This window comes from Haemaphysalis longicornis, unplaced genomic scaffold (assembly GCF_048455015.1).
Source record: "Haemaphysalis longicornis isolate Haplotype H1 unplaced genomic scaffold, Haemaphysalis longicornis Haplotype H1 scaffold_3, whole genome shotgun sequence".
Classification (NCBI taxonomy): domain Eukaryota; kingdom Metazoa; phylum Arthropoda; class Arachnida; order Ixodida; family Ixodidae; genus Haemaphysalis; species Haemaphysalis longicornis.
The window spans coordinates 44314493-44325161 of record NW_027526335.1 but is presented as its reverse complement, the minus strand read 5'-3'; the positions used below and the strand labels follow the sequence as shown (position 1 = coordinate 44325161).

The following is a 10669-nucleotide window of genomic DNA, read 5'->3' as shown; positions in this document are numbered from 1 at the left end:
CCACTAAAGAAGCTGCGCTGAAAACCTTTATTTAGTGACCCTAGCTGTGCCAACGCATCTTTGCACTTACCGGCCGCTGGATGAAAGGCGCACTCGTGCGCTCTCATCCAGTGGCTGTAGAAGGAGCCACCCTACCCCTGCTTTTAAAAATTTCTAATACCCATGTTATCAATGTTTGTGCATTATGAACGATTATAAAGACAAATTTAGATGTTATACTTGCGTTTTTTAATCGAAAATATCGAATATTTTTGGAATATCGGAAGAAATCACGCAGTAACCGTTAATGCATTCGAATGTCCCGCTGTTTCCAACTTCTTTATGCTTGATCTCAAACATGTGCGAATAAATAAAAAATTATCTAATTTTAAACTAATTGTATATATTTTTAGTTTTTATAACTATAAACATGTTCAATTATATTTTTTCAGAAAATAATCCTGTGGTAGTGCGGCACTGCGGCTGCTCTAAACACCGCTCACAGGCCCGCCATATTATGTAGAAGTGCGAATACGAATGCTATGTAAATCCCGCTAGCACGAAATACAGAACGAGTTTTCTTGGTTTTGCGGCACGTTTAGTGCCTTACCAGCGCGCGGAATATCGGCTTGTACCGTACGCTTGTATTATTATAAGGGTAAGATTTAAATATCTCTTCGAGCCACGTAACCGCGAGGTCGTTTCGTCTCTCTTGCAGCGTTGCAATCTCGTTCGCACGCTCCAGCGTTTTCTTTTTTGAATTAACATCGTTGGACAGGTTTTTCAGGCTGCTTAACGTTGCACTGTCCGAAATGTACTGTCATGATTCCTCGCAATACGTCACCTCAAAGGGTGATCGAATAAGCCCTGCGGGGACCGATGGTTATTTCTTGTGTGCTCTTAGGAGCCTTCTAGACAAATCTGTGGAAATAAATTGATGCAATGACCAAACATACACTGTAGCACCTCATCAAATTCCATGAAAACGTGCCCGTACTAAAGTGGAAGCGACCTTTTTGACGAATATTTCTTTAAGGATTACGAAGGTGCCCATGTTTTTCTCGCAATGAGAGAACTCGATGAAGTCGAAGTGTCACAACGGGTTTGGGTCATTGGCTCCAACCGTCCCTGCTTGTCACAGGTCGAAGCTGTCGCGAAGCGGTGACAATGTCGTAGAGGTGTGCTCCCGGGCCATGGTATTTGCGATGGGGACAACGAAGGAGGAGGAAGCCGGCGGCGGACTGACAGCAGACGGGACTGCCACCGTCGCGCTGTCTGCCGATCAGTCGCCGGCGCCCAAATCGAATGGCAACATCTCGTTGAGGGACGCTGCACCAGTGGCGTACTACGGCATCGCCTTGACCGTCGGTGTGTCACCGTGCGACGACGATGGTGCGTATATGCGCTTTGTCTTGTTTGAAATTTGGACGCTGTTTTATCTGCAAAGCATTTCCCGCACTGCCTTCTAATTTTCGCGTTCTCGGAACTGTCAACTCCTCCGCTGGATAAAAAAATAATTAGAGATCGTTTTTGAGTGCTAGCGTGATTAGGCATTATCATTGGCTGTACAGAATAACGCGATACAAATCAGTACAATTTATTGTAGCGAGATAGCTTTTGACTAGTGCAGCGCCTGTCAAAATGAAGGAATGGAATGCTCCTCTGATTATCGTTTTATCTTTTTCTTTTTTCATCCAGAGTTGCCCTTGGTCTTTGTGGACCGCACCTTGGCACTCCGGTGTGTCAAGAAGTACCGGGGTGCTCGGTTCAAGGCGTTCGCTTCCAGGGAAGAGGCGGCAGCATTCAGCATGCAACCACCAGTGGCATCAGTGGAAAGCACGGACGCTTCAGATTCCGCATCAGGTATGGGAGTGGTGTGCATTTCGTAAACGTGTGGAGGGAGAGGGGGGGGACAAGAAGCAAGCGCACTAGCCGGCATATGCCCTTGCCAGAATAAAGCAAAACGACATAAGAAAAAATGGATTGGTGCACAAGATTTGCTTTCCTTTGGTCCTCTATCGTATGATGGCCTCGGGTAACTTTCCTCCCCCATATGAGTGCAAAAAGGCGGGAACCAGTGTAGCAGATGTGTTCCTGCATTGAAGCTGAATGGTGGCTACAGGCTCTGACGGGCCCACAAATTTGGCTTGGCTTGTAGATATCAGCAACCACACTCCAAGCTAATGGAGACTGCTGTATCATGTGTCTGATCCAAATGGTTGTCAGGGGGCAGAACTTTGCTCAAATCCAAGTCTTTGTTTATTATCACGGAGTACATACAGAAGCGAAAATGGGGCCGCCAAAGCCTACAGGTGGGCTTGTGCAGCGTCGCCTGGCAGCAGCGGCCTTCACTTCTGTAAAAAACACTCGTTGACAGTGGTAACTGAATAGGAAGGTAAAAAAAAAAAAGAGAGAGAGGAAGAAAAATGCGACAAGTTAGTGAAATCTCGGCCTATTCTTGAGTGCTGTTTTGATTGGGCGAAGTTGGCGCAGGAGTTGCGGCATTCTGTGTTTACCTGTATATCTGGCTCCGTCTGCACATTTTAAAAGGAAGTGATACAGAAAAACAATTTTGTAAATATGCTAGAAAAGTTTGTATCCCGGGTGGCTTAGTATGACACGTAACCCTTCACTTCTACTACATGCCTTGTTGTGGAAGGTATTGTTTTGACAGTAAATAGCAGCCTGAACTACCCCAATTCACAGCGGAGAATTATGCATACTCAGTAATGTGTGCAGTGAAAGATCAGAAGGGAATTTGATTGCTATTGTAATTTTTGAACTGTTGAAATCTTGTAAGTTTTTGCTTAACTCGTGTGTTTAAAATACCTTCTAAGAGATGTAGTTGGCAGTTAAATTTCTTTTGTCAGTTAGACTTTATTGTTTTTCCTCAACTGTTGTCTCTATTGTTCAAAAACTGTTTGAAATCCATTAGTTGGCATTCAATGTGTATTTGATCAATTTGAAAAATAAGCATCCCGAACCCATACATTTTGTCTCAGCCTGCATCTAAAAAGAAAAGGGAAAGCCACAAGTGTGCTCATGGAAGAGGCTTTAAACAGTTCATACCAGTTTTGTAACTCTAGTCCTTTTAAAAATGGTAGCGTTTCTTGGGCTCCCTAAACACACAAATTTTGGTCTATATTTGTCATTCTATTCAACCACCTTCTGCTTGACCCAAAAAACAGGTAAAAGAATGCTTGAAGTATATATAGGCAAGGCCATTTTAAACAATCAAAACTGCTTTCAGGGCTTATACAGGTTTATGTTATTCAACGCAAAGGAAACCTCAGGCATGTTTGAGGCAAACTATGAATACAGTGTCAAGGGTACCAGTGTTCCTTTAATTAAACATACACGTTGAAGTGGTCGTTACGAAAAAGACTCCATGATGCGTAATGCGCGCTGTCCCAACAGATGCCATGTGAGCAGTGCAATTCAGGGAAATCGAATTAATTTGAATACACCTTTGTTGCGTTGATTATGGGAGTTCGGAGAGGGAAGGGGAACAGGTGGGTAAATGGCGGAGAGGGGAGAGGCAGTTAAACGGCAAGGACGGCTGAAGACTATTGTCTTTCGATGGAATTTGGAGCGAGCCAATAAGATACACAGCCAGTTTTTGTGGTAACGATGGTTGTAATCCGCAGTACCAGGCAATGAGGCCTAATGCCGTGCTTGTTTTGGCATGAAATTCAAGTGCGCCTTTCCCTGCATGTTCCTAATGCATACAGTTCCCTCTTTTGCGGTTATCAGTGGACGCAGGGCCTAAAGAGCATTGGGGAGGGAGGCGCATTCATATCTGTTACGACGAAGCTCCACAGAGCACATGTAGTCCTGTTGTTTGTGTGCATTGTATGCTGAGGCCTTATGAATTACGAAAATTGTGCTAACTGGACGTACAGAGGAAGGGAGACAAACAATACGCATTGTTTGTCTTCCTTCCTCCGTATGTCCAGTTCGCGCAATTTCAGTAATTCAGTAACTATCCCAACAGCACATTTCACTGAAGTATGCTGAGGCCTTCTGGTGATGTGTGCGCTCACAAAATAATCTGCTAGGTTACTTTGAAGACACGTGCCTGCTAAATAACAAGCTGGTTCACCGCATCTGTCAAGCGCCTCGCTAGGTGGACAGTTGTCGCGCTCGTGAAACAGATCCATTGTTTGTGCACTCGCTGCTCGCTGCACTTTGGGCTTATCGAGAAGATGGATGGATTGGTGCTTGCTGTAGTGTCCACGAAAAAAATGACCACTCATTTGCTTTGCGCACTGCGGCACAACATCTGACATTCTCAAGTTACGTGCACAGAGCTAAAGCAGTCAAGATCAACAGTGCTCTCGCATGTGTCTTCTTGTTTAACTGTTTCGTTACCGCGGAAAATTTACTGATTTTTAGGGGTCTAAGAAACCATTTTTTTTTCTCTGTGAAACATATTGATTAGGCAGTAATTGCAGCAACACAAAATGCAGATAATTAAACACCCTTTCGAACAACACCAGTTTTTATAATGTTTTCATATTCCATAGTTGCGAAAAAAAAATCAAAATTCTTGTCAAGTTGTTATAGAGAATGATAAAAAAGGAGTTGTGTATAACAAACCACCCATAGTAGAAAAAAATTTTGAATATACTTTTTGTAGGGAAACATTTCAAAAACATGTCCTAGAAAAAATGTTGACTTTTGTGATACAGTTTGTCAGATATAAAACAAAAAATTAGGACTCCATGTGGTGAAGCTCAACCTCCATTTAAAAATGAGCAATTTCGGGTGGTTTCCTGGAAGAAGTCTGGTGGTTTGACATTATCAGAGGCACCAATTTGTCCCCATGTGACATAAAAACATCTTATCAATGACTGACGTTGCATTTACACTGGCACAGCATTCAAGACAAGCACGCAATGTGGAAAAATTGATGGAGTCGAAAACGAAACTCGGGGGTTGATGCTTGTTGACATTCACTGTCAGTTATCTCTCAAAACATAAACTTGCAGTTTATTACCATCTTCTGACTCGCTATTGTAGCCCTGCTTGTAGCAATGAGGTGCGATGCGCTAGAATCCATGCCCTGCAAGCTTTCACTGAGTAGCTGTTGTGTGATGAAAGGTTTCAGCACTACGAGCCTTTTCTTTGAGCTCCACCTAGCATTTTCAAAAAGAATAGACAGTTCGACTAAGGAGCAACACTATACCACCGGAGGTTCGACTAAGGAGCAACACTATACCACCGGAGATACCCTCATATGGAAACGAAACTGGCCGACGAACAGCTGGCATTGTGCTAGGCCGGTTTGAAGTGCTCCCCTTGTCGGAACTGATATCTGGCTACTGGGTGTTATCTTTTCACTTGCAACAGTAGCTCTTATCGCAGGATCAGGTTAGGGCAAGATTAAATCACGCGCGCCGTGCTTTTTTCGAGGATCAGTAGCAGACACTGAAGGCGCCACGGCAGATCGGCTTGATCTTGGGTAACTGCGTAGTAACGCCAGATATGAATTTCGCGGTGCAGAAACAAAACTGAAGCTGTTGTGAACTGTTTGCGAGTGGTCCTGTGGTAAGTAAAATTATAACACGACATAGAACAATGTGCGCAAAGGCAATAAAACTGCCTAAAATCATAAAATAACTTTGCAGACAGGCACTACCTGATATGTTCAGCCAATTTCAGGGATTATTACTGTCAGAATGCAAACCTGATGATTGAAAATCGTCTTCTGATTCACCATTCGTGTCCTGAAAACAAAAAGCGAACGCTGATGCAGAGTAATTACGAGCGGCACGCCGTCTTCGTTGGTAGCAGTGATGCGCAATGACCACACCCCTTTTTCCACACCCAGGTGATGCAAACGTGTGTCAGAAGTCACGTTTTTGTAGCTGTTCTTAGTCGGGGTATTCAGTGGAGTAGAGGAGTAGAAGTGAACTGTATGGTAATACTAACCACAGAAATTGGTGTCGGCACTCGTTCAACACGATCAGAAAGCAACCTTTTTTATTAATCTAGTATTTATTTGTGTTCACCCTACCCTAACTCAAACCCCCCTTGACTCGTTTCCGCAGCAGCAGCAGCAGCACTGGCTGTAGAGCGGAGCAGCAACTACAGGACACCTAAAAGCCAGGACCTGGTCCAACTCCGCAAGGCCATCGAAGCTGGGGATACCACCACCTTTAAGCAGACCGTCTGGTCCAATCCACGCTACCTGGTGGGAAGCGGTGACACACCAACCATCCTCCAGGTGCAGTCTCAATTTCTTATCCAGGTGTTAACAGTGCGGGCTACCTTAGGAAGCCTACCCGCAAGAGTTACACAGTGTTCTGAACCTGTTGTTTACTCCTTTTTGTTTGGACGCAGAAGAAATAAGTGTGAGGCCACTGACCGAATCGGTGGCTGGCCCCCCCTTAGCCCTGACAGCGAAAATGACCGAATGACATAATTTTCACAGGGTGGCTGAAGACATCACCTTCTGTTTGTTGGGACAAACTGGAGAATGCAGTGCTCTACCTTCTCCTTTTTTGTGCATAATACTGCGTCTTGAGATTAACCGAAAATCAGAACCTCGTAATGTTGAACTTGAGATTAACTTTTTCATGTTGCAAGTACTGAGGAGGTCCACCAACATGCTGAGTGGGCTGCTGTAGCAGGAAAGAACCTGACTAAGCTATTGCCAAGTCATGTTTCTGCATAGAAAAACATAGGAAAGAGTGCTTCAACTTGCCATTGGACATGCTTGCCATTACAGCAAATGGCATTCTGCCCTCAGCACTGGTGTAGATGGTTCAATTTTCATTACTGAAAGGAGGGTGTTGATGCCGTAGTAAAGAACCCATAGTGTTTCTGTCTGAACAAAATCTTCTGCAGCACTCAGTGTGGCCTTCATATCTTTCTGAAAAGCCACTCCTGCTGGTCTTGTGTTTTTGCTGGCCTTCAGCCGTTCTGTACAATCTCGCTGGCTGCTCGCGTACCAACGCAGCCCAGACTAATGCTGGCGTGTTTTTTTTTCCGTGCAGGAAGGCTACCGGTACAATGCTCTGCACGTTGCCTGTGCCAAGGGCCAGCCTGCCCTGGTGAAAATCTTGCTGGAGACACTGAAGGACCCCCACTTTCTTGAGCTGCTCTTCCCGGATGACTCGAGTGATGTGCGGCTCCGGCGGACGGCATTTCTTCTCGATCTGTACCTGAACACGCCAGACAAAGGGGTGAGGGGCACGCCCTTTCTCTGAGTCCGAGTCTTTTGTCCACTTGAGCTTCTAGGGGAGGCAACCCTTGAAATCCATTTGCCCATGCAATAGCATTGTGGAATCCTCCCTTCAGTTGAGTGGAGGGAGCAAATTCAGGGGAGGAGGGACTCAAAATACAGCCCTTGGTGAGGGCCGCTTCTTACACCACGACGTCCTGTTTTTGTTACCCCAGCGCTGTGAGACACCCCTGCATTTCGCCTGCAAGTTTGGCTGCTTCGAAGCGGTCGAGTTGCTGGTGGCGCAGCCGGAATGCGACCGCAACCGGCTCAACAAAGAGGGTCAGACCCCACGAGAGGTTTGTGGTTCCACTATCTTTGGAAGGGTGCGATAAACCCGATTCGAGTGAAGTCGGCTTATCATGTGCATTGATTGTACCACAAATAAAGCAGCATAGCAGTGCCAGAGTGCAGACTCTCCTCTTGGTTAACGCAGAGTTTGTTGGGCCTCACCAAAAGGCTCGGTTCGTTCTATGGTAAATTTGGTTTGCTGGTAAAATAGTCACAGAAGCATGCGTGCGTACCCTTGTTTGTATTGTTCAATCTTGGTTGGTTTTACTTTAGCTTGAAGATATGTCTTCTAATCACATATTAGTCTGTTTATACTTAGAGATCTTGCTGCGGTAAGGATATGCAAAAGACGTTTTTAATCGTTAGAGTACTAGGTACCCAACCTCTTGAGATAGCACCTGTCCCTGTGTTGGAGTGTGAAGAAAGCGTCTTAGTCAAAGTCAATGTAAAAGGATGCCACTCGAGCAAAAAGAACATTGCTTGGCAACAGTCTTCCCAGGTGCTTCAGGCATGCTTGGCACAGTTCAGCTGTATTGGCTTACGGAGAGAACACTAGGTGCACAGGACGCGTAGTGGATTGCAGGGTAAAGAGGGGGTTAGCATATATATACCAGGTTTCTGGATTACGTAGGGCATCATCTCCTCGTGTTTATACAGCAAATCGCCTTTGTCTCGCAGTTGTTTCACAGGGTGGATGGGCCAAGTACTTCATTCGATATCGATGCTCGGCATTGCACGTGTTGAGCTGAACAGTGCCATAAACAAGGCCAAGGTCAACGGGCATTCATTGATTTTGAAGTGGTGGCTAAACTATGAGCTCAGGCGGTGCAGAGATGGGAGGTAGTATTAAAACAAGAAAAAAAAAATACGAACAAGAAAACAAAAGAAAAGGGTAGCAAAAATAAAGCTCTGCTCCCTCTACTCAAGTGCAACCATTCGCATTCATCTTAGTGAAACAACTTTTTTTTTTTTTTTTTTTATCTGAAATAGTACATATAGTGCTCGAATACTACATTGGGAGAAAGTGGCATTCTTCTGGAACATTTACTTGCAGAACAGTGTTATTGTGCACACTTTAGCCCTTCGTGTCCTTTTTCACTGTGGACACCAAATACTTTATTTAATTCTCTCTTCCTCGTTTCAGATTATTTGTCTACGACTGCCTTCTGCGAGTGCTAGTTTAAAAAACAAAATGGACGCCTTGTTTGAAGGTAAGAATGTGCTTCACTGACGCCCACTGTGAACCTATTTTTATGCAGCCTATATCTAATGCATAAGCATTAAGGTCCTTAATTGTGGAGTAAAGTGAGCTTAAGCGAACATAAGTATGCTAACTAGGGCTTCATCGAATGGTGAAACGCTTTGTTTACCGTCAGTCCTCCTAGGTGGCACTATGATACTGCTCTAGACCGCTGACCGCATTTGCTTGTACCTGGCTAATTTTTGTTATGGTTGATACTAACCATTTCATGCAACAGTGGGTATGCTCGACAAAGGAGCCACAGAAGAAAATGCCAACTTATGCCAGTTGGCCAGTGTAAGCTCAACGCGTTGGACAGCTGTGCAGCTATAACCGGCGTAGTGTGTGCAATATGCACTGGTGCTTCTATGTTTACGTGTGCAGTTGTAGCTTCAGTTGTTTACCCCACCGTCGTCACTGCTGAAGCTTATAAGCTCTGCCTAACTTGCGTTTGCTTTTGCTGGCCTCAGCCAATTTCACAGCTGCCCATAATACGTCATAGGTTCTAGTGCGGGAAGTGAGCTTAGGATGTCGCATGACCATTAGCTTTTTTCCTAATTATATGGCTTATTTGGTTGATGTTTCCGCTAAAAGTGGTGTCAGTGTTATCCTAACGAGGCAATCTTTCGAATGAACCAAACTTGCATATTGTTTTCGGGGCCCCTTTAAAAGCCAGGCAACATAACCGCAGCACTCCAATTCCTTGTGTTGATGTCTGCACATGCATGCAGTTGAGAACAACATATTTGTGACATGGTGAAGACAAACAAGAAATTGTATTGTGGTCATTTCGACATATGGGAAAAGGCATTCAATAGGATGTCATAAGCTATAGTGCCAATATTTAATTACCTTTTGCTTTAAGTAAGGACCTCTCAGTTTTATGCCTTCTTGCTCGATTAATTACAGTTTCGATAACTTGCCTTGATTAGTACAAAGTATAATTGAAGCTTTAATTGTATACATAGGTATGTGAAAATAGGACACAGTGGAACCCTTCGACAATGCACTCTGTCACAAGCGGAACTACTATCGCAAAAAATACCAAGTGCTCTTTTGTGCAGCATTTCCGACATTAGTCAACTCATTGTTTTCGTTTGCAAGCTGAATTCAACAGTTTAAGCCTCTACATTTCAGCAAATTGCAGGCATCAGCCAACGCTTCAGCCTTGGGTGACTTTAGGTGTTGCAAAAACAATAGTCGTGCACGGTACTTTTAAGGGTGATAGCAGAATAAGTTTTAGCGGGGGTAGAGCAGCATCATATGTACTTAGAACTTACAGGCTGAAAAAAAAAAAAGAATTGACTTCTTTAGTGAGAGTTACAACTGTAAAGGTGAGGCCTTCATTGCAGTTAGTTGTTTCTCCTCGAGGTAAGCCCTGTTCTGTCCTGTCCTGAAACTGTGTTCTGCTGCCTGCTTCTCTTCCATGCGCTTGGCAGAACGCCTGTTTGTGCCTGTGCTGCGTTCGGAAGACCACTCCGTACCACCGACGGTCGGCGAGCCCTTCTCCCCCGACGCTTCGCCCGTGCACCATAGTCCCGTGACCAGCCCACGGGACTCGCTCCTCACCGTCATGGCAGCGGCCGGTCCCATGTCTCCAACCGAGGTACCGGGCCGTTGCAGCCTGTCTTTGGCTACTGTTATGAATCAAAGTGAGGCAGTGCTCACTTTGGCTGTGTCTTAGGCTGTGTCTCTCGCGGAGTGGGAGTGGCCGTCTCTTGGAGCACAACAGTCTCTCTCTGGTTACTGTGGTAGCAAAATAAAAAAAAATGCAGGACGCTCACACCAACGCGTAAGACTTGAAGGTAGTGAAGCTTTACGCGGCCTTCACGACCGTCACGAAGGCTTACGATTGCAGCCAATTTTCTTCTTCGCTGCCGCAGCAACTTCATCATTATTGCTATGAGGGTGAGCTTCTGTCATGTTTTTGG

General features: G+C 44.9%; 1 protein-coding gene across 2 annotated transcripts in view; it reads left to right on the top strand.

The window, feature by feature from the left end:
* The first annotated feature begins 460 nt into the window (after positions 1-460).
* The window catches only part of Ankle2 (ankyrin repeat and LEM domain-containing protein 2), a 34435-nt gene continuing 24226 nt past the window's right edge, over positions 461-10669 (top strand). Inside the window, exons 1-8 of one of the 2 annotated variants that reach the window (XM_077703018.1) lie at positions 461-637; positions 1121-1371; positions 1678-1842; positions 6036-6208; positions 6981-7169; positions 7384-7506; positions 8643-8709; positions 10178-10344. In XM_077703018.1, the coding sequence (XP_077559144.1) occupies positions 1173-1371; positions 1678-1842; positions 6036-6208; positions 6981-7169; positions 7384-7506; positions 8643-8709; positions 10178-10344 (1083 nt within the window). In that variant the 5' untranslated portion in view covers positions 461-637; positions 1121-1172. Of the gene's footprint in view, positions 638-1120; positions 1372-1677; positions 1843-6032; positions 6209-6980; positions 7170-7383; positions 7507-8642; positions 8710-10177; positions 10345-10669 lie in introns of both variants that reach the window. The other variant, XM_077703017.1, reaches the window with a different exon arrangement.